Below are 21252 nucleotides of genomic sequence, written 5' to 3' on the forward strand. Positions count from 1 at the left end.
CCGGATGATCTCTGGCATCCTACAGAACCTGTATATGGCATGTATACATTTTTCTGACACTGTTTATTGCGGACTCATTGTTCCTTAATGTGATGGTCAGTTCCCCCGCCTGTCACACAGGAGACCAGGTTTCCTTCCTCTATGGTGAGGATGGTGTCTCTTTTTAAGTGTCTTGACATTGTTCTGTCCTGCGATTCTTCACATTGGTGCCGTTGGTACCTTTTCTGCGGCTCCCTATTATCTAGGGCTGCTGTTCGAGTTTCCCTTTGTCTTTCATTTTTCATAACTTTTTCACATACACCTATATATGTCTATATGTGTTCCGTCCTGAGATGGACACACAATGAGAGGGCAAGCATGCTAGGTTTTTCCCTGTTGCTGTTTCTGGGGTTTTGCCCCAGATTCCATCTCTCTGTCTGTCTCTCTCAAGGGAGATAGCTCTTTGTGGGCGCCTGGCCTTGCCAGTGACCTTAGCTGTTGTACCACTGGGTATTGTTGGCCGGTTGACTACCTGGTAATGCGCCATCTTTCTCGGCCGACGCGCATGTGCTGCCGCTGTTACATTTCATTGGGCTTTTGCATTTGTGTGGTGTGTTTTTCTCCCAATACAAATTGTCTGCTTATGTGTATCTCTGTCATCCACATGCAGGTGTCTCCTGGTAGCCATGGCTCTATATATCTCAGCATGGTGATATCTGTCCCCCGATATGTTATTTTTTGGCATCAACTGTTGTGCATGCTCAGTTTGTATGCTCTGCTTCTGTCATACTGTTTTGTCCCTTCTCTGGGACTTTGTCTCTTCCAGATCCATAGGATCCTGTGTTCAGTTGAACTTCTTTTTGCAGAAGTTAATGGCATTTCTTCCATTATGCACTGACCATTCTGGTTCTGTGATTTCCTTCCGTCCCTGTCTGGAAGAAAGAGGGCTCGTACCATCCTCTTATGGCTTGTGGTACCTTGCTTCCCTTGCTCATGCTCCTGTCCTGAGCTTCATGGGTCTGGTGTCCACCATGCTGGTATTGCTGTTCCCACCGTGTCATAGTCAATGTTATTGACGCATTAGTTCTCTTTGGAACTTGGTGGGTTTCAGTCTCGGACCCTCCCCCAATGGGGTATAGCTTTGGTATCTATTATAAGTTGAGGAATCTGCGGCTAGATGTCTCAATCAGATGAACAAGTTACTTACCTTTGGTAACGATGTATCTCATAGAGACCCAGTTTATCCGCAGATTCCTTAACGCCCACCCATCCTCCCCGTTCTGCGAGGTTGGGTTCTACCCACTTGCCTCCTTATAGGTGGACTTGGTCTTCCTGCGGGGTGGTCTATTTTACCTCCCTCCGGGGCAGGATGTCTCATTCTGTTTTATCTGTTGCTTTTCTTCCTACTCTCGTACTTGGGTGGTGAGGTTGTGTGTCCTTTCACGCTCCTCCACCCTGATTCTGCCAGTGCGGGGATTGATCATGTTCTCCTGCCCTCCCTTCCGCCCTCATCTATTTCATCCCCATTACTTTGGGGTTCCTATGACTATGCTGCAGTCAATTGGTTTGGGGGTCTATTTGACTATGCTACGGTCAATAGGTAATTTTAGGGTGTGTGGTTGCACATTCTCTGTTGTTGCAGCCCTGTGGACACTTGCCATGAGTCATGTTCCAGTCTTGTTGCCCTTTCCAGTTGCATCTTGTGGTTGCAGACTGTCTATCGTTGGTCATGCCGTTCATTTCCATTTGCCTCCTGGGGGGCATGGCTCTTCGCTTCTGGAAGACTGTTTCTAGAGTCAGTTGCTCTGTTTGCTCCCTCCAGTCCCTTACAGTATTAAGTACTCTTTCATTGTCGTTGTTTCAAAGATTTTGAAATTTTTTGGCACGCTGTTCCCATACTCTCACAGTTTTTGTAGTGGCCCGTGTTGTGGCGCCGAAATGTTGCATGGTAGAAAATGGACGTCAGCGCGCCGGGAGGGACTTGTATGGCTCCATTGACGTCATATCCATGGACAACGTCAGGACGGAGCCATGCGGCGACGCCATCCCCCCGTTGCGCAGAAGTACTGCTAAAGATTCTCTGGATCCAGTCTGATGCCTAGTGATATTCTAAGTTGAGGAATATGCGGCTAGACTGTGTCTCTACCAGATACATTGTTACCAAAGGTAAGTAACTTGTTCTTTGCGTGTGCTCAAAACCCATTCGGAGACCATAGGGCAGCAGGGGTTACTGGGCCACAAATTTGGAGGGTAAGTGCGTTTTAACACCGATGTCCCAGGGCATGACCTACTATGGCATTGCAAAGTTGGTGCCAAGTGCACTCTTCCCACATTTAGTTCTCAGGGTAGTGAGGGCGAGGTGTCCAATGCTTCTTATGGAAATACTGTGAAGGTAGATACTTGAAGTTTAAACAAGGGGGCATTGCATTGTGAACTCTGACAAAGGCGATAAGAGGCGTTTTTGGTCTTCAAGGGCATGCAAATGTGAATGGCAGGGTCTCTTTAAGAAGGGGAGACCTAGTTTTGACAAAGCATGTTAAATAGTGTGTACAGTAACTCTCAATACCTCCTGTAAACCGAATGTTCTTCCTTGAGCTCCAAAGTAGCGTACATTTTGTTCAATTAATAGTTGTAAATAATTACAAATGAGTTTCAAAATTGTTGATGTGGCATGTGTTCAATTTGAAGTTGGACCATCCGACCTGCATGTTTAAATGTTTCAGATGTTGAGCAGACTTCCTTGTTCAGTCCTCTGGCACATTTCCCGATTTAGTTCAGGGTGTGTCAGGTGGCAAGAAATAATGTCATTAAATACCCTATACATCTGTCAAATCCAACTACTGTTTAGGGCTGAAAGTAAAATTGCATAATTTTCCTTGCAAAATTCAATGAAAGTTTAACAAAGTATGCCTTTGAAGCAAAACGTGACTAGCTGGTATCTCAAGTCAGTTTTTATTAAACCCGGCGCGAAACTTCTTTTAAAACGTTTTGCGAGACACTGGTAAGAGGGTGTGGTTAGAGTAGAAAAAGTCTCTTCGCAAATCATTATCTGTGCTAACCAGTCTTCAACTTGTAACTTGAAAACCTTTTTAGTATAATATGTATGCTTGGGTAAATAAAAACTACACAAATGAGCCTAATGTAAACATTTTAGGAAATTTCTTGATTTTTCTGTATGGTGAAATTCAGTAATTTCACAAATTTCATCAGCGCAATTAAAATTTTGCCACAGTCTACTTGTATTTTAACTATCTACGATGCAGTAAGGCTGTGTGCAGCCAAATGTACTGTAAAATTCACTAAGAGCTGATAGTGAGACAATTATATTTTGGTTTCTTCTCCTGTATCTCTCTCACTTAGGAGCTGTCCAAGATCACAATGCCGGTCATATTTAATGAGCCTTTAAGTTTTCTACAGAGATTAACGGAGTACATGGAGCATACCTACCTCATTAAAAAAGCCTGCTCCTATTCCAGCACCATCGACCGAATGCAGGTGGAGTAACTACGTTTAAAATTGTTTGAACCTACATTCCTTTTTTTTCCTTTCTCTTTCTAACGCTTAAAAAGTGTAAATGTACACTTTCTGTTTATCAAATCAGTGACAGCAACTATGCAGTAATTCTTGACTATTACTTATTAAAACAATTCGCTTTTGGCCCCTTGAAACTATTTTTATGTTTGCAAATATGCATGAAACTTTCTAGAACGTACACATTTACATAAGCTTGATCGTAAAATGTTTTGGTCATATTTGGATAGGGATATTGATTGGAGTAGTCCCTACATTTGTTTCCTATTCAAATTAAGGATTTATCCCCGCTGGACAGAATTACGCCAAACATAAAGCACTGTGCAAAGGTATATGGTTTGGTTCAAATCTGTTTAGGTTTTTTAAACTATTTTTGTACAAGCACTGGGAAAACCAATTGGACTTTACGGCTTATATTGCCTTTTGTGTCAGTGGTCAGTTTAGGTTCTCAATAATTCATCATATGTTAACTCTGTTTACTCATCTTTGCATTTATTGACCCAGTAATCTATCCAATGACTCATTCTTACATGTACCTTCTAACACAGCCACAATAAAATACACCCACAATCTACAACATATGCAAAATAAATTAAAAGCCGTAAGGCATATGCTTGCAATAACTAAACTAAACATAGCAGCGGGTGTCAGTCTTGACAGAAGGTTTGGGAAAATAGTCTATTGTTTTAAAGTTTCAGCATGGCATTTAGAACCAGCTTGTTTGCCATCTTAGAATAGTAAAACAATGATACACTATGGACATCAGCATTCAGTAATGGTCTTTTGGTTTGTGGGAAGTAGCCATGTGGGATGAAGCACACTGCAGATGAAATGAGAAACAAGGAAACAATCCATTAACACTCCATGGAGAGCTGTAGTATACTCATATGAAACATTAAAGTAAAAAGAGGAGAAGCAAAGGAATGAAAGGAGAACATTGAAAACTAAAGGACTGGCCAACCAGCTCTGACAATGAAGTACACTCATTTTCAGGTGAATGTGATCATAGGGCAAGAGAGTTTTGGATTGATGTGGGTTGAACCATTATCGCATGCAGGAGGCCCCTCTGCCTTCCCCAGCCAGTGCTGACTTTGATGATGGATGTGTTGCTGTCACCTGGAAGAGGTGGAGATCAAAGGACTCTGATCTCCATCAGAAATCCGGCACCATATCAATCTGTTGAAGGGATCTTGCATTCTTCTGGTTTTAAAGACCTTCCCGCTGTTCACCAATGGGAGCCTTGTGCAGGTTATCAGGGACAACACTACCACCATGTGATAGTGCAACAAGCAGGGTTGAGTAGGGTCCTGGGTCCTGTGTCACGAGGCTCTGCATCAATAGAGTTGCCTGGAGTGTTGGGGCATTTCCCTGTTCTCAAACCACCTGGTAGGATCCTTGAATGCCAGGGTTGACATGGTCAGCTGGCAGCATCAGGTGGATTACGAATGGAGCCTGCATCCCGAGGTGGTGCAGGGCAGCTTCCAATAGCGGGAATAACCTTGTGTAGATCTTTTTGCTATTGTCAAAAATGTGCAGTGTTGTGGGTTTTGTGCCTTGTAGTTTCTACGAAGACCCTCGCTAGGAGATGCAATCTAGCTGGAATGGAACACTGGACTCTGGTATGCCTTCCTGCCCCTTCCTCTCCTTCCCCAAGTTCCGAGAAAGATCAGGAACGACTGGGCTGAAGTGAAGTCATCCTAGTGGCTCTGGATTGGGCCAGGAGAGTGTGACATCAGAAACGTTTGCACATGAGCATCTATCATGCATTCATCTGAACCTGCACAATCTACACTTCCATTTGTGGAGATTGAAGTGCAGCTGTTAATTGCATTTGATCTGCCACTTGAAGTGTTGGATGTCATCCCCTCCATTATGCAGCCAAAGTCCATTTACACCAGGTCCTGTGACAAATTTGTGGTTTGGTGTTGAGTTTGCAAGACAGACCTGATTACAAGCCAAACTGTTGGATGTTCTCCTGCTCGTTTTGTATTTAGCTCCGCAAGGCCTTGCAGTGGATACTGTTAAAGGTTAGTTGCCTAGGCTTTCTATGTTTGCAGGACCAGCCGCCCTGGTTCAGAACACCTGTTGTCATGAGATTTAATAAAGGCTTGATACATTCCCTCCCAAGCCGTTTTTGATGCCACAGTAGGACCTTAAGTTGGTCTTGATGTTTCTCATGTGTTCGCCCTTTGAACCGCTGCACAGTTACTCATTATGTCTTCTGACTTTAAAGACTGTCTTCCTCATTCTGATCACTTCAGCTCAGTGCATAAGTGAACTTCAGAAGCTGTTTGTTCAACCGCCCTACACTACTTTCATTCCGGACAAACTGGTGCTGAGGACTTGGGTGGCCTTCTTGCGTAAAGTTGTGACTTCCTTCCAAGTTGGGCAATCCATCACCCTGCCAGCATTCTTTATCCCTCCTCACCCCTCAAAAGAGGAGTGGGTCCTTCATCATTTGGACCCTAAAAGGGCTTTACATTTTACTTGGATCATACCATGACACACTGAGTGGATAATCAGCTTTTGTAAGTCTCTCCAAGGCAAGTAACAGGAAGGCTGGGCAGAAGAGGACCCTGTCAAGGTGGATAGTACTCTGCTTCAAGAGTTGCTTCCCACTAGCCAATATGCAGCCCCCGAAAGGTCTAAATGCCCATTCCCCAGGGCCAAGGCTGCTATCACTGCGTTGGCACATGGAGTGTCTGACCTTGATAACTATCAGGCTGCAACATGGGTCTCGGCGCACATGTTCATGAAGCTTTTCTGCCTTGACAACCAGGTTTGCCAGGAGGAACATCTCACCTACTTATTGGCTGGAGTCCACTCCACAGAACCTCCTCCTTGAGGAGGTACTTCTTTGGTATCCATTCTAAGGTTAGTATTCTGCAGTCGCAAGTACCCATCAAAAGAGCAAGTTTCTTACCTTCAGTAACACTTGTTCTGGTTGACACTCTATCAAAGGTAAGTAACTTAGTCTTATGGTTCATTCAAAGATGATACCTGTTATGTGGTACAGCTAGCATAATGTTTGATTATGTATTTGTGCTAGGTATATAGTTATTCACTATAACTTATGAAGGCGAAACCACTATCTAGCTGGGTGAGTTGCTACTTTGAAACAGGACCTCAGTGGGCATCATGCACAACATGAAAACACTTCCACATAAGCTCAAAGTAAAGGCAAAATACTTCCAACCATACACCTATATATATTTTAGTGTGCTACCAATGTGAATAAGTGCTCATCATGTAAACGCCAAGACACCCCCGGGTATACGTGCGCTCTATAAATTACTATAACATAACATAACATAAACATTTTTGTTTGTTTATTGTAACCCAGGCGACTGGGAATATGTGATTTTGCGACTGTGGCTTTTTCCTTATAACTACGGATTTGCTGCTGTTGCCACATAAACCATCATGTGCTCCATGCAAAAAAAAAAATTCTAGCTCAAAAGTGACAATAGGTTCCAAAAATGCCACAATGCATGTTGCTACGCAGTGGAAAGCCATTCACAAAGGTTAAATGGTCATTTTTCTGTTGGTTATTGGTGTATTTGGTTGTCATATTGGTATTAATAATTAGATGAAACCTTTGACCATATAGTGTTAACGTGTAACAATGACAAAATTATTAGGGGTGGGCGGAACTTCACTCCACAGAATTCTGCAGAGTTGCACAAAAACTCAGTGAGATTCAGCAGAGTTCCACTGACAGGCAGAAATTATGCAGCTCGTGCTGCAATTAAGTGCCGGCATCGCTGAAAAATCAGTGCGAACAGCACCATGCATTGCACAAGAGCACACAGCAATTCGAGTTGTTTGCTGCAGCTCAAGTAGAAAATCTACTCGAGCGGGATTAAATCTACTCAAGTGGCAGCCCGGCGTTAGAAAATCACTCTAGGGGATGCCAAATCTCACTTGCATTTTCTGGAGCCTCATGGGAGAAAAATTCTGCCATGCGGCGATTTTCGGAATTTGGCAGGAACTCCACGTTAAAGAGTACAAGGAGTACCCAAAATTTCCCCAATTCCATGGGCATTGCGCCCACCCCTATAAATAATGAGAAAATACTATTGCAAAATGTTCTTTATTACGCAGCATGATTTGTGTTTTCTTGCAGCATAATTAGTAAACCTTACCATTAATTGGCCCTACCGCACATATTGTTATGTTGCTGCTTGTAATTTTACATGTTGCGATATTCTGATTTGCAGTGTGTAGCAGCTTTTGCTGTGTCAGCTGTGGCTTCACAGTGGGATCGTACAGGGAAGCCATTCAACCCCCTGCTTGGAGAGACATATGAACTGGTCCGGTAAGCACGTACATTTTCTGCTGGGGTATGAATGCATTTGTGTCGATGCTGAATGGCATGCAGAGTAACGGCCAGCATTTCAAGGTCTGTTATTTGAACACTGTATATCAAATATTTTCTAGTTACATCTGTTGTTGTTGGGTAGAACATGAAAGGGAGTTTTTTAACCATTCTTTGATCTTAACAATCATATTAGAATTTTCCAAAGAGGTAAAAAGGGAAGTCAGAAAATGAGAATATTACTTAGCAAGTAAATACTGATAAAATGTGTGACACCTGGAAGTTGTGTCTGAGCTACAGAGCACAATAATGTGTTCTGTTTGAGATGATGAGGTGAACCTTTGGTGGTGTGCTGTCATGATTATTTCATTCACATTCATGGACAAAGAGTGTTAATATCTAAGACACATGATCAGTATATTTCCAGTCCTCCCCAGCATATTAGACTGCTTATGTATAAGAACGTGTGCTCCGCCAATCTGGCGATATCCCAAAGTGTGAATATCAGCATATGATTAGCTGTCAGTAACTCTGCATTTTTAGATTATATTTAAAATGGCATTTCTTTTATGATATGAAGGAAGACTGTTTCAATGCCACGAATTTGTGCTTTTTATATTAGACCCCTTTATCACCAGAAGAGGCCTAAAAATATCATGAGGTCAAACTGCATTGACACAATTTGGAAGCATAAAAATTATGCCATTAACTGAGAAAATATTTTGATACTGACTAAACTATTAAAAAGAAAGTAATACTGTTTAAAAAACACCCTCCTAATACAGGCAATCCAAAAATACTGGATTGTGTTATGACTAAAACGCTAATTTGGACCAGCAAATGTTTTTGTCAGTTTTTCAGTTTTACTTATTTTATGAATATAATAAAAACACTCTATATGAATTTATAATAAAATGACATGGACATCAGTTTCTCTAGCTTTGTTAACGTGATTGTGCTAGATTTGCATATAAATATAAAATTATATCTGTGAGTTAAGCATGGGTGGTCGTGGCTAACAGCACGTCATTCTGTAGAATGGGTGCTCCATGTGTAATTGTTTGCCAAATAGTGGGCAATCAATGAGGCTTTGTAGACGTCCTTTTGCTCATCAGGCAGCATATGAAGGTTTTGGGGGGGTTGCTGGTGCCCTGGATTGAAGTGTTCCCATGAAGGCATTCAGCTGCACGTCTTTTTTGTACTATGCTGGATTATGTTTTGTGGTTTAGCCATTTTGCTTGACAGCAAACCACACTTCCCGCATTGATCCGTGTTAGCATTGATGAGGCGAAAACGATCTGGCACACCAGAAGAACAATTTGGGCAATGTGAGCTAGTGGCAAAAGTGCATTTGAACAGTGAGAAAGCTTTGCCAAGAAAAGGTTGTAAAAGGGAAGGCAGAGAAGTGTTGTGAAAATGCTTGTTTACTGTGGCATTGGCATAAGTTGAAGAATAAAATACAAAATGGGTGCTATTTTATCATGACGTATGAGCTTCCATCTTCAAAGATGACTGCTGTTTATCACAATGCATGCACAACCTTGTATAACCAGAGCGGAATGTTTTTTCTCAAAGAACAAACCTTAGACGATGGCCAACCATTTCGGTAGGTGTATGCATTGTGATGCACCACTAGCTATTTTGGAATACATTTTTAGTTTAATTTACCTTTCCACGATGGTCAACAGCCATTTTTGAACAGTATATATAAAAAAGAATTCTATCAGGAGCACAAAATCATAAGAAAGTGGCCTAGCAGTAGTAGTGTTGGTCAACCTAAAAAAAAATTACAATTTAAAAAAATGTGTGTGTATATACACAATGTTCTGAAGCTCCCTCTCATCTATCTGAGACACTTATCTCAATGTTTCAACTACATTTCTACAATGTGCAAGGGATGTCACCCCCTGAAATAATAGGTTTCAAGCCCTTAAGAACTTTTGCAAGCAAATGTCTGGGACAGATAGCCATCAAGTGTGCTTGGGGTCAAGCCATGAATCCAAGGCCTGTGATGACTGCACCTCAATGAACCTGAAGAACATGAGGGAACACAAGGAGAAACTTTAAGTCACCAAGCATAAGACTTGGACTGTTCCAAGTCCCGCTCCGTGTCCAAGGCTCACTCTCGGTCCCATTCCCGGAGTCGACAGAGGTGTTCCAGAGATCAGACTTCATTGTGCACCAAGTCCTCAGGTAAACATAAGAAACACAGGAAGTCAAAGCGAGTTTCCCGCTCCCTTTCTCCACTTTGTTCTACTGAGCAAGCGTGGGGGTGACACCACCACTCTCGATCTTGCTCCTGAAGTTGGCCGACTTCAGAGGCAATTCTGCAGCTGGTTGCGGCACAACCTGAGTTTTCAGGGCTTTAAGCCACACCTTATCTGATCAACGAGTCCTGCGCAACCATTCTCCAGCTCTTTGAATCCCTACCGACTCCCTCTGTCGTGCATTGTTCTCAAGGAGCCTAGAGGGGCTTTCCACCTGGGATACCATTGGTGGGTTCTCCCTCAGTGCCAGCTAGTTCCTCCTCACTTGTTGTCGTGTAGTTCCTAAAAATACATACGATCTATTCATTTGTTGGACAACATAAACTAAGGGATTGGTGTCAAGACCGATTCCGGACACCCCCACAGGATATGTCAGCCTTTAGACCAGCTAGCTCACAATGCCATTATGAGCCCCTGAACCCTACCAAGGAGCGGATAGTTTTTGGCAACTATTGAACGTGGCAACCCTTGACCCTTCAGGGCTCGTGGAAACAGTATAGTACAGTACTTTTCGCTCAGTCAGTCGTGCTCACTTAGTCTCAGAGAGATATACAGAATAAACGTTGGGGGCGTTTTCAATAAGCATTTATTGAACCATCGCCATTCTAGTATAAAACATGGTTTCTGCGACAATCGATAGACAGAAGCAAATGTAAGAGACTATAAGCACCAACAGAGTAAACAGTAGATACATTTCTACCATGGTTCTAAGCAACGAATATATGTAGGCATATATAAAAACAGTAATCTTTGCGTACTCCTACTAGGCGTACCCCACCTAAGTGTACCTCAATGTGCCTAGCATGTATGTGAGTGTGAATTCAAGAATCTCCTTGGAAAGAGCCAATCCCATTACCTGATGGGAGAGAATGTAGGACCCTGTGTTCATCACGAGTTGGACACCTTGCAAGGGATATCAGACTACTACGTGTTGAAGCCTCAGCGTGCAGGGACTTCCTTGTCAGCGTAGAAGTGTCTTCGCTATCTACCTAGTGGAAGGTGCGGTTCTTTTATACCAATGGTGTAACCTTGGTGGTTCTACCACATTCAATATGTTGTGAGTACGATTATGTACGATTATGTAGATGAGCCTAAATCAATCAATCGTAATTCTGAAAAGTAGCGCTGTCGCCGGAGGACGAAGATAGCAATTCATTTTGTACAGAATATGTTGATCCTGTTATGTACGTCATTTGCAGGGGATTAAGATATAATGCTAATAATCCTCATGCATAATAAATGAGGCTAGTTTCCAGGAAACCAATCGACATAACTGGGTAAAAGGTCATTGCTAGGACCGATATGAAGAGCAAGGTAGGTCAAATGTAGGTAAAAGGTCACTTTGCTACTTAGGCCTAGGTTTGGGAACATAACATTGGCATCGACTCTGCTGCCAGTGCCACAATACACGATTACCCCGGGCACGGCAATGCCAACTTCTCCGCCTGAAAAAGAGGCTTCATTTGTCCTCTCCAATGCTGGTCCAACCTCACCCAATATCATGCTCGAATCAGCCCGATTCTGCCCCTTGAATTACCACAGGCTCTACAATACTCTTTGCATTCCCTTTTTAGGACTGATTCAGATAACGATTGTGACCTGGAAGGTGAGCTTGCGAAGACCTGCCAAGGTGACTACTGGTATGAGGACTTACAGGAGGCTAGTGGCCCAGATACCGCCCAGGAGACAGGTCTTCTTTCTCCCCTGATCCAGGCACATGGAAATCCGCCTCCTATGCCATAGTAATATATAAGCGGCTGAAGTACTTGACCTCCAGCTCCCCACCTTGGAGGTGAAAAGTAATGTCTTGATGGAGGTCCTCCAACTAGGGCAAACGTATTCTGAGCCACTACTACCCTTTAACACAGGACTGATGGAAACATTAATGGGGGTTTGGGCCAAACCTTGCTTTAGCTCCCAGCCAATAGAACAGTCTGCCTTGCTCCTGGCAACATTGCTTTTCTTTCATAGCACTTTCAGCCAGAAAGTCTAGCTGTGCAAGCCTACACCAGCAGCTTTAATTCCAACACATTTCCCACCACTCCCCACTGATATGGAATCCAAGCGAGTGGAAATATTGGGGCAAACTTGTCTTTTCTTCTACCAGCTTGGCCATCTGATCTGTTAACGGCAACTTTTGTCGCTACTCACATGAATGGTAAGCAAAAGAACGATAGATTTAACCCAGATCTCTTGACTGGGGTGAATGTTTGATTTGCTACGCATTCCGTCCATCATATGTGTCGTTTGCTTTTAGATTCGGTGGCACAATCCTCCCTGGTGTGTCAGAAGACCTTCATCCTGTACTTTCTCTAGTGATTCAAGATGGTTGTGATGCTGCCAAGTTCAGGATTCCTCTTCTCTTGCACACCACCGATTACATAGGTCAGGCCGTAGGCACCAAGGTTGTCATTTGCCGCCAAGTGTGGCTGCGATCGACTGGGTTCTTGGGCGATTTCCGGTCCGCCTTGATAAACATGCCCTTAGGCTGGGACTTTGATGTTCAGGAAAAAAGCAGATTTTTTTATTAAGCGCTTTAAGAGTTGGGCTAATGCTCACTTTAAAGGGCCTTTCCTCCCTGCCTTGCTAGCTGTAATAGTTCCACCGTTCCTTTCCTGGCTTTGGCCAAACATCACTTACCGCAAATCTGTGCAGTCCTCACAGGGAACCCAGCAGTTTCGCAGTAGAGACCGTGGAGCCCACTGCTCCTGCGGCCAAGGTCAGCGTGCCGCCTCACCTGAAAAATCTCTTTAGTGTGCCATTGCAGTGACACAGCCACCCCATGGAAGGCAGAATCCACTAATCCTTGCAATGTTGGCAAGCAATTACGTCAGACAAGTTGGACCTACAGATTGTTCGCAAAGGGATATGCCTTACCCTTTCTCTCATCTCCTCCTTACCTTCCACTGTCTCCTCAGCGACTGACAAAGAGTCATCTCTACATTTTGGTGCATGAAGTGGAAGGCATTTAGACCAAAACGGCTGTAGAAAGGGTGCCAAAGTAGGACTGAGGTTGTTATTCACACTTTCTGGTGCCCAAGAAGGATGGGGGACTTTGGCCTATTCTAGATCTGCAACCTCTTAACTCCTCCCTTCCCAAGGCGAATACAAAAATACTCGCCTTGGCCCAGGTCCTCTGCCCCCAATCCTGGAGACAGGATGATAGTGTTGGACCTGCAGGACGCATATTTCCATGTTCCCATCCTGCTGGCCCATCGGCGGTTTCTGCAGTTCTTGGTAGGGTGAGGAGCGTTTTCAGTTCACTGTGTTCCTCTTTGGTCTAGTCAGGGTCCCTCTGGTTTGATCAAGATGGTGTTGGTGGTGGCAGCACACCTTCGGAGGTCAGGCGTGTCAATCATCCACTACCTCAACGACTGTCTGTTGAAGGGAGGCTCTCCCCAGGCAGTCCTCAACCACCTCCAGCCTACACCGAACCTCCTGTCATCTTTGGGATTCACTATAAATGTCATGAAGACACATCTGACTCCTTCTAAGATGCTTCCATCATCAGAGCCATTTTAGACATGTGCAAATTTTAGAGGAGACTGCAAATGATCTGCAGTGATGCTTACTGGACTGCTATTGAGTCAGTGGCAGACCCCTCTTCCTTCCCCTCCCAGAGCTTACATTGGTGACTGAATGCATTGCTTCTGGGTTGAGCATGCAATCTGGGAGATGTGGAGATCAGAGGTCTTTGTTGTCTGTTGGAGTCCCAGCTCCACATCGGCCTTCTAGATCTGAGGGCCATCCCCTTGACGTTGAAAGCCTTCTTTACGTCCTTCAAGGGGAGACTGGTGCAGGTGCTCACGTACACCACCACCTCCGTGTGGTTCTACAGCAAATAGGACAGTGTTGGTTCACGTACCCTGTGCCTGGAGGCCTTGTGCCTATGGAAGTGGCTGTACTACCAAGGAATTTTCCTGATGGCAAACCACCTGGTAGGATCATTGATGGCCAGGGTAGATGAGGTTAACCATCAATGCCTGGCGGCTCACGAATGGCAGATACACCCTGAAGTGGGTCATGGTCTCTTCCGGCTAACGGGGAGAATTTTGGCCCAATCTTTTCAACACTGCCAGGAGCGCATGTTGTCATCACTTCTGTTCTTTGGTGTTTTCAAGGAGTCTCCTGCTCAGAAAATCAGTCTGCTTCGAGTGGAATTGAGGATTCCTCTGTGCCTTTCCACCAATTCCACTCCAGCCCTGAGTTCTTAAGAAGATCATGACCGACTAGGCCCAAGTCATTCTAATGACTCCAGATTGGGCACAAAGAGTATGGTATCAGGAATTCCTGGGATGAGCATATGTCCTGTGATTGTGATTAGTCTCCCCCTCCGGGAGGACCTGCTTTCGCAGCAACAGGGCAGGGTTCTGCACTCAGGCCTTCACAATCACCTTCGACCTTCCTCCAGATGTGGTTGATGTCATGTTGGCAGCCTTAATAGGACTTTAATCTAGTCCTGACTTATCTGTTGTACACTCTGTTCAAACCGCTTCACAGCTGTCTTTAACGTCTCCTTACTATCAAGATTGTGCTCCTTATTGCCATCACCTTACCACAGTGTGTGAGTAAGCATCAGGCTCTTTGTGTCACTCCACCATACACTTCCTCTTCATAGACAAACTCAATTTGTGTGTACGGGCATGCTTCTTGCCCAAAGTTGTGCCACCGTTCCACCTCCGTCAAATCATTACCCTCTCTGTGTTCTGTGCTCCGCCTAACCCCTCTAGGGAGGAAGAGAGACTTTAGTGCTTGGCCCCAAAGAGTGCGCTGAGCTTCTATATAGATCGTTCTAAAGACCACTGGGTGGATGATCAGCTTTTTGTGTGATTCTCTGGGACAAAAAAGGCAAGGCAGTGCAGAAGAGCATAATTTCCTACTGAATCATGTTCTGCATTAAGCTCTGCTGCGCATTAGCCAAAAAGGAGCATCCGGAAGGACTGCATGCTCATCCTTCCAGAGCAAAAGCTGCTACCATTGCATTGGCACCCATAGTCCCTATCCTAGACGTCTGTCGGATAACTATGTGGTCGTCCCTCCACACGTTCACAAAGCCTTATTGCCTGGTCAGTCAGTTGGCCAGGAGGGGCATTTTACCTGCTCCATTTTGCAAGACTTTCTGGTCTAAGTCCATCCACAGACCCACCTCTGAATAGGTATTGCTTTGGGATCTGTTCGGGAGGTGACAAAATTGCAGCTAGAAGTCTCTTTCGGAAGAACAAGTTACTTGCCTTTGGTAAAACTCTTTCTGGTATAGACTCTATCTAGCCGCATATTCCTCACCAACCCTACCATCCTCCCAGTTCTCTGATTGGGCTCCATTAATAGATTCCCTAGTCTAGGAATCTGCACACTGTCAACCAATTTACTTTTGAGGGGTCTGCGTCTAGGGGTGCAGACAGTCTCGAAAGCAACTGATGTCAGGGGCCTTAGGATGGCTCCTATATAGGCCCCACACATCATTTCCCAAGCGGAACAGAGTCAGTGCAGAGCTGCAAGGCACCATCCGCCTTCTGAAGCGCAGAGGTACTGCTGAAAAGTTTCCGGATCTAGTCCGATGCCTGGGGAATATTCAAAAGATGAGGAATCTAGGACTCGATCGAGTCTCTACCAGAAAGAGTTTAACCGAAGGTAAGTAGTTTGTTCCTATTGTAAATTGTAGGCCTCCGACCACATACTGTCAAGACTTAAAATATGGACTGGAGAAAAAAAAAGCCTGTCCCCCCCCCCCCCCCCCCAAAAAAAATATGTATATCAATGGAAAGATATTAATGTTTTGCACCATTTTTAGATTGCTCATTTTACATGGTCTCATAAGAATATGGGTGTGACAAAGCTGCAAACCCTGCGATGAATCCTCATACTTTTTGTAATGAATGTTACTCTCCAGAGATGAATAATGTTTACATGGAGAAATAAAGATACAGAAGATGCTGTTTCGGAGGTGAAGTTATGTAAAGATGACTTTTTTGTATTGTGCACTTTTTAAACATTGCTTTTGACGTTGATAATGTTGCTTTCAAGCATGTAATCAATATGCTCAAAAGTGAATGGTGGTTAGAAGTTTGATTTATCATCCATAAATCATGGTTTGGTTTACTATACTCTTTTTTGCAGTTCATATTTTTCTTTGAAAAAAATGGTCTATTACGAAAAATATAATCTAAACCTTCTGTGGCATGTAATGTTGGTCCTGAGCAACGTATTTGTAAATATAACAACAAATGGGTGTCAACTGAATTGTTTTCTTTTTTAAGTGATGATCATGGATTTAGGCTCATCTCCGAACAAGTCAGCCACCATCCACCAGTTAGCGCCTTCCATGCGGAAGGACTGAGCAGCGACTTTGTGTTTCACGGATCAATATACCCGAAACTCAAGTTTTGGGGCAAAAGTGTGGAAGCAGAACCCAAGGGAATTATCACACTGGAACTTCTCAAGTAAGTATTTTTAATGTTTTTTTCTCAAGGCTATTTATAACAACGTGTTACTCATAAGTTGTTTTCCAAAAATGAAACTTACATGGTATACACACATTGTTGAATTATGTACCGGTATAACTGTTTGTACACCATGAAATATGGTTATGTTTAATCAAAATAAAGAGAGCCCCTGGTTACATTTTACGACAATATGTAACCAATTTATAGATCTGCACCACTCGTATTTAATGAAAGGCACTAATTAGTGACCAATAAATGTGGCTGATTCTTTACTAATATAACAAAATAGGTGCAACCAAGGAGATTATTTAAAAAATATTTTACTGGCTCATGCAAATCGCTACTTATTAGCCTGTTATGTTCTTGTTTCTTTAGTCTTAACTCTTTCTTGCTTCTGTTGTGCTCTTTGCCACTGTGAGTACACGTCTCAATTCATTTGCCTCCCCCACGTTTTTCACGTTTGCAGTGTGTATTCACTCCACCTACATTTTAACTGATTTTTAGGCATACATTTATTTGTTCTTTCTTATTTAGAAAATCTCCGCCATCTCTACCCTATGCATATTGACCTCAGAATGGGCTTAGTTTTTAATTAAACCAGTGACTGAAACATCAACATGTGTTCCACATCTTGTTTCTCGTGCAGCAAGTGATCAATCACCTACAAACATGCAGTTAAAAAGAATGAATGAATGATTGACAGAAGAAACATCTTAAGCAAGAGTAGATTAGCACACTTGACCTTCAATAGTTGACATTATCAGGCTTTCCAACGTATGGGACATGAGCTATGTGTTGCAAAATGTACCTCTTCATGTGAAGAAAAAACTTTGTATGGATTGATTATTAATATGTTGTATTTTGCTTTTTTTTTTGTATTAAATGGTTTTCATACAAACGCCTGTTCTCAGCTACTTTAGTTCATTGATATATTCTTCATTAATTGTTCATCTGAATGTATTATTGACCCTTCGTTACCATTGAAATTAGTCAACAAAATAGTTTTTTACATTTTCCCTTGGTTGCACCTATTTTGTTCTAATTTATACCTAAGCTCGCAAGTGGTTATTGGATTTCCCTTTCTTATGTGCAGAATTTGACTAAGGGCCTGATTACGAGTTTGGCCGGTTAGATATTCCGTCACAAATATGGCGGGTATCCCGTCCGCCGTATTACAAGTTCCATAGGATATAATGGAATTGTAATACAGCGGATGGGTTGTTTATCAAATTTGTGACGGAGTAACCCTGTCTGCCAAACTTGTAATCGGGCCCTAAGTCTCTTAAAGTGTAGCCTGAGACTGCACTTAAAATAAGTTGCTTTGTTTAAAAAGATAGCTTACATCATAATTTATTATTTATTATTGATTAGATTTATTTGAAAATACAACTCATTTAAGCATATAATTTGCTATCTTCAGTGTTGAAACTGTGTAGACATTGGCCAATGTTTCATTGGCAACATTCATTGGTTGAGTTAATCTAATAAGAGGCTAAGTCAGAAGCATCATTTGGAAGCCCCATTTGTGGGTTCCTAAAAAGTGATGGTCATTATGGCTGTTATGGCTGTTATGGCTTTTACTTTGTAAAATATATTTTCTATTGGTTGTACTTCTCAGCAAGTGCCCATTATTCAATATTTGCATGAAAACATCGAGAATTCATTGTGTTCAGCAGCATGTGAGTTGTCTTGCAGAGAAAAGAGGAGATGTCAAACACCCCAAAAAATGTTTATGCAATTAATTGAGGAGGATTACCACTTAGGAATCCTGTGGCACGATTTCCATTTGACAGCAATAGCTCTATGGGCGATAGGCATAGCCAGGTCCATAAAGTGAAAGGTGGGTTTGTCTGCTTTGGATCTGGGCATAAGGCCCAACTAGGACATCTTTGTTTGGATAGATGTTTGCTTTTTTGTCGATTTCCTAGATCAGTTCTAACGCACTGTTACAGAAGATTCTTATCCCAAGAAATAACCATATCATCTGATAAAAAGGGGATTCAGTTTGTCTTCTTCTGAGACAATCACTGGGGATTACCGGGACACATGTAATTTAAACGGTATGAGGTATGTGCGGTTTGTGTAAATTTGAATCCGACGTTGCTGTAGACGTTTTTTGCATTTGATAAATGGGCGCTGCCCTTTCTACTTCTGTTAGTTCTTCATCTATGTCTATTTCCCAACTTTCCTTGAAAGTGCTAAGATATCTAACATTGTTTTGTTCTGAGGGCTTTCTACAGGTTAATGATCAAGTGCCACCTTCCTCTCCTAATTTGTAATATCAGAAAGAGGCTATTAGTCATAGATTCCTTACCTTAGAATTACCTCCGGCATCAGACTGGACTTGGAGAATTTTTTCTCAGCAGAACCCCTGCGTGTCAGTAAGTGGCGTCGATCAACTCCGCGTTCGTCGTCGCACGTTGTGGTAACTACTTAACCCCAAATCCCCCACGCGTGCTGATGTCAGTTCTTTCTTTTTCTGCGCCAGCCAGGGCAGATCGAAAGAGAGCGTTACCCTCAGATATTTTTGGGCTAACCTTTTTTGCCTTTTTTCGACTCCTGGTGCACGAGGGATGTCAAGTTGTCAACCCAGTTTCAAGCCTTGTGACTCCTGTCACAAGCTGATGTCGGTCACCGAACCGCACCTCTTGTGCCTTTAGTGCCTGGAGCATGACCACAACCCGAAGTTGTGCTCCGTCTGCCGGCCCTGAATCCTAAGTCTTTGCGGGAGAGCTCCCGATAGCTTTTGGAGGCCCGGCAGTCGGCTCCGCGCCGTTCAAGGTCCTGGTCAAGGGGAAGGTCGTGGAGCTGCCACCACCATTCGTCATCGAAGTCTTAGTCATCGGGTAAGTCAAAGCAGAAGAAGGCGAAAAAGCATTGTCGCTCTTTGCCTTCTCCCCGTCTGGCGGCCAACGCAATGAGGGACACGGAGGGTCGTCGTTCTCTGGCTCCTCCCTCGGAGCCTGCTGGGATGGCTCTGCGCTTCTCTCCCTTTCCAGGTGCCGGAACGTCCCCTGCCCAGCTTTGTGCATTTTACGAAACCCTCTATTCCATCTTTGGGCAACCCGACACTGCCAGCGTGCCTATGGGCCCTGCGGACTTGGCTAGGGGCTCTAGGCCTTCGATGCCGGTGGCTCCCGCTCCACAGGTCTCCGGAGGATCCAGGCCTGGATCCAGATCGGAGCTGGTCGACCTCCTGGTACCTTCCCCAGCACCAATTCCTCTGACGCCGCCACCCACGCCGGTTGCGCCCCAGGCTGGTGTCAACCCCAGCCTCCTTCTCGACTTGGACACGGAGCCGGACTCGTGTCGACCGATGCCGTTACTGGGGCTGGAGGGTACTTTTGTACCGCTGTTCTTCCCTGGTGTTCCTTATCGCCCTGATTGGCAGCCAGAGGAGGGTGAGGAGGACTGGGAGGGGTCTGATGACCCTCTGGCAGACCAGTTTGAAGAGCCGGACTGGAGAGAGACGTGGGGTGATGCCAGTGGTCTGGATACCTCCCCAGACTTTGGTATGCTTTCTCCCCCTATCGTGGTTACGGAGGAGGGAGCTTCCTACTCTGTGGTATTGCGTAGGGTGGCTGAGGCCTTCGGCCTTGAGCTTCCTACGGTGGCAGTCAGGACTAACCTCCTGATTGAGGTGCTTCAGCCGGCAGCAGCCTCTTCAGAGCTCTTGCTGCCTTTCAATGAGTCCCTCACTGATGTTCTTCTGAGCTCCTGGTCCAAGCCCAGCCTAGGGGCTCCTGTGGCTAGGATGATTGCCCGATGCCACTGCCCAGCACCGGGTGACCCACTTTTCCTCTCTCAACACCCTACCCCCCGAGAGCTTGGTGGTCCAAGCCTCATCCTCGAAAGGAAGCTCTTTCCCTACAGGTCCTCAAGATTGGGAATCCAAGAAGCTGGACCATCTTGGAAAGAAGATGTTTCCTTCCGCCAGCTTAGGACTGCGGTGGGTGACCACATCATGTCTCTTGGGCCGTTACACACATTCGGTGTGGGAAACTGTTGAGCAAGTGCTGCCACAGTGCCGTGAGGAGCCCTGGGCCGTGCTTTCCCGCGCTGTTGCTGAGCATCGAGACGCAGCAAAGTTCACCATCCGGTGGGGGCTGGAGACCACCGACTCGCTAGGTAGGACGATTTCCACGTCGGTATCCCTGAGGAGCTACGCCTGGCTGAGAATCCCCAGCTTCTCTGTGGATGTCCAATCGAACCATTTGGAATTGCCCTTTGATGGTCGTCGCCTGTTTGGCGACAAGGCGGACAACGCGCTCGAGTGCTTCAAGGACTCCAGGGCTACGGCAAGGTCCTTGGACCTTGCACTCTGCCTTTCGCCCCTTTCTTGGCCACTGAAGGGGTACTTCACCACGATCCACCCTGAGCCACAGGGTCGCACAAGCCACTCAGCCTCTTTGCGGCCGGGGACGTGGGACCCAGCGTCGTGGGCCCCGGGTCCAGAGGGCGGGTCAGTCTATCAATGCCCCCCACTGCAGCTGCCTCCAAACCTTCCTAGTCCGACTTTTCAGTTGCCAGTAGGCGACAGGACGCTCCATCCCCTCCCCCACTGGCAAAACATAACGTCGGACAGGTGGATTTTGCAGGTAGTCCAAAGGGGCTACTCCCTCCCCTTTGAGACTACCCCTCCCTCCATGCCACAAACACTCCAGCGTATGTCCGAGGATCACTTGGGTCTTATCCGTCAGGAAGTTACGTCTCT

General features: G+C 44.6%; 1 protein-coding gene across 2 annotated transcripts in view; it reads left to right on the forward strand.

Moving 5' to 3' along the window:
• Window positions 1-21252, forward strand: part of OSBPL1A (oxysterol binding protein like 1A) — a 1951189-nt gene that overhangs the window by 1336959 nt on the left and 592978 nt on the right. For both annotated transcript variants that reach the window (XM_085605749.1, XM_085605748.1), the window contains exons 19-21: window positions 3340-3474; window positions 7731-7828; window positions 16353-16535. In XM_085605749.1, coding sequence (XP_085461875.1) covers window positions 3340-3474; window positions 7731-7828; window positions 16353-16535 — 416 coding nt within the window. The remainder of the gene's footprint in view (window positions 1-3339; window positions 3475-7730; window positions 7829-16352; window positions 16536-21252) is intronic.

The sequence above is a fragment of the Triturus cristatus genome, chromosome 5_1 (genome assembly GCF_964204655.1).
Source record: "Triturus cristatus chromosome 5_1, aTriCri1.1, whole genome shotgun sequence".
Classification (NCBI taxonomy): Eukaryota; Metazoa; Chordata; class Amphibia; order Caudata; family Salamandridae; genus Triturus; species Triturus cristatus.